At 48.4% G+C, this 2,637-nt stretch overlaps 1 protein-coding gene across 1 annotated transcript; it reads left to right on the top strand.

The window, feature by feature from the left end:
• The first annotated feature begins 561 nt into the window (after positions 1–561).
• LOC119267427 (glutathione S-transferase 1-like) lies at positions 562–1,846 on the top strand. The gene is made up of 3 exons (XM_037548811.1): positions 562–801; positions 892–940; positions 1,051–1,846. The coding sequence occupies exons 1-3, from the start codon at positions 652–654 to the stop codon at positions 1,539–1,541; spliced, it is 690 nt and encodes a 229-aa protein (XP_037404708.1). The 5' UTR covers positions 562–651; the 3' UTR covers positions 1,542–1,846.
• Positions 1,847–2,637: the final 791 nt, after the last annotated feature.

Raw genomic sequence — 2,637 nt, forward strand, 5'->3', positions numbered from 1 at the left:
CCAGAAAAAATTCGAACCTTGACAGGCCTAGTCTTCTTAGTATATATATGGAGAGAATGATTTAATACTTTGTGTTTAAGAATAGAATAAGTTATTCCATGCTCTAGCCACCTAAACGAACTATTTGACGAATATCTCGCTAGCTGGTGAGAGCCAGAGCCGTGGAAAGTCTCTCTTGCTAAGTTGCTATCAAGGCCACAAGCATCAAACAGGAAAAATTAGAGCCATGGAAAGTGATGTGTCGCCTACCAATGGGCCACCTGCTAGCGACGTAATAGTAGCATGCAAGTTGATTTTTTATAGGACATGCAAGGCGTTGGCAAGTTGGAAAATGATTCATCGCTGGCAAGCTTAACTCTCGGAATAGCATTCAACTGAACGAGAAGAAAAATGACAGGAGTAGCAGCCGGCGGCGGAACAAAAATGAAATAAAGCAGGTCTAGACACTACCTAAAAAGTCCTAGTACAATATTCAGAGCGGTCAGTTTTCCTTGGGCCACGCGGGCCGGGTGTGGTGCTCCCTGCTCTGTGTATAAATGGAGATCAACATCCAAGGCCTCCTCCACACACACACGCGCGCACGCTACAGAGCAGAGTCTTGCTCCCTCTCCTGCCTGTAGAGCATCCATCACGTGAAGTTCACGGACAAACATGTCTCCGGTGAAGGTGTTCGGGCACCCGATGTTGACAAACGTCGCACGGGTGCTACTCTTCCTGGAGGAGGTCGGCGCTGAGTACGAGCTCGTGCCCCTCGACTTCGTAGCCGGCGAGCACAAGAGGCCCCAACACGTCCAGTTAAACGTAAGCAGACGACAATTCGTCGATCGGTCACCGTATCAGGTTCAGGTGATGATTTTTGACAGAGATGCTACGTGTTTTTCTTCCTTGCAGCCGTTTGCGAAGATGCCTGGGTTCCAAGATGGCGATCTCGTCCTGTTCGGTGAGCCTTCTAACACATCAGTACACACGAATCATTCCTATCTAAGAGTATCATGTTAAAAATCCATTGCATTGGTTTCTCTAATCTAACAAATCGATGAGTGAGTGCAGAGTCGCGCGCCATCGCCAAGTACATCCTCCGCAAGTACGGGGGGACAGCCGGCCTGGACCTCCTCGGAGAAAACAGCGGAATCGAAGAATTAGCAGTGGTGGACATGTGGACGGAGGTGGAGGCCCAGCAGTACTACCCGGCCATCTCGCCGGTGGTGTTCGAGTGCATCATCATTCCCTTCATCATCCCTGGCGGTGGCGCGACGCCGAACCAGAGCGTCGTGGACGAGAGCCTGGAGCGGCTGAGGGGCGTGCTGGGGATCTACGAGGCCCGGCTGGAGAAGAGCAGGTACTTGGCCGGGGACTCCATCAGCTTCGCCGATCTGAACCACATCCCGTTCACCTTCTACTTCATGACCACCCCGTACGCCAAGGTGTTTGATGAGTACCCCAAGGTGAAGGCCTGGTGGGAGATGCTCATGGCCAGGCCGGCGGTGCAGAGGGTCTGCAAGCATATGCCTACCAAGTTTAAGCTAGGTGCGCAGTACTAGATGTTCGTGCACTCCGCGCGGGTGTGTGCCGTGCCGTGCCGTGCCGGTGATGATTCCATTCAAGAGAAGAGACCTCCCGTAGGTGGGTGATCATCTGCCCGTCTAGTTCAATCGAGTATACGCTTTCAGTTTCAGCAGCACGAGGAGTCCGCTTGCGCTTCTGTTCGTGCGAGCCTGGATTCCTTGCTTTAATTTGTGCACTATTAGTAAATAAACAACGGACTGGTCAATGCTGCTAATCCGTACGTCCTAGTACTAGAGATCATAATGGATCCAAAGCAAATATATATACTACATCTTGGATACGTGTATGTGCATGGCTCTCTAGCCGTGAAATCGTAGTAGGAAATACGCCAAACCACCTTTCAATCTGCCCATGCATCCATCAATCTTGGCGTCCAGATTTTGTTTTCCAAACCACCGACTTAGCAGTTCGTTTACTTATTACAAGTCGCGATTGCCGTTTAATTCGCTTCGGAAAGAGAATTCGAAATACCTCGACTTTTTCAAAACAGGTCTGAGTTAAATAGCAATGATTCGAAGATAAAGGGCGTGTTTCGGGTCCGTACCAACGAACAAAGGACCGAGCCAAGCAGGGCTCGCACCCACGCTTCCACGCCTCCAACAAGTAAGCAGTGGATACTAGTAGTATTTTCGTGGATTTTTATTCCAAGTAGTGGATAAAAACCAACGTACCTCTAGCATCACTTCGGTTTCATCGAGACCATGCATATGCATGCTGTACTATATACTCCCTCTGTTCTCAAATACAAGTCTTTCTAAAAATTCCAACAAGTGACTACATACGGAGCGAAATAAGTGAATCTATACTCAAAAATGTGTCTACATACATCTGTATGTTGTTGTTCATTTGAAATGTCTGAAAAGACTTATATTTAGGAATGGAGGGAGTATTTATTGTGCGTCGTTGCATCTTTTACATCTACACCTCTGAAATCACAGTGGGATGATGGCTGGACATAAATCACAGACAACAGGGAAGCAGCTGACATAAGAATCAAATAAGAGTGAACACAGTAACTACAAACATCGGTTTCAAATTAGAGTGTAGCGGACATAGAGGAGCCGACCCACC

Source organism: Triticum dicoccoides, chromosome 3A, assembly GCF_002162155.2.
Source record: "Triticum dicoccoides isolate Atlit2015 ecotype Zavitan chromosome 3A, WEW_v2.0, whole genome shotgun sequence".
NCBI lineage: Eukaryota > Viridiplantae > Streptophyta > Magnoliopsida > Poales > Poaceae > Triticum > Triticum dicoccoides.

Bases quoted from the DNA above. Each gene is read 5' to 3' on its own strand.
- LOC119267427 (XM_037548811.1), top strand. From the start codon at position 652: ATGTCTCCGGTGAAGGTGTTCGGGCACCCGATGTTGACAAACGTCGCA. The intron at 802-891 runs GTAAGCAGACGA...TCTTCCTTGCAG, and splicing joins CCCAACACGTCCAGTTAAAC to CCGTTTGCGAAGATGCCTGG. The intron at 941-1,050 runs GTGAGCCTTCTA...GAGTGAGTGCAG, and splicing joins TGGCGATCTCGTCCTGTTCG to AGTCGCGCGCCATCGCCAAG.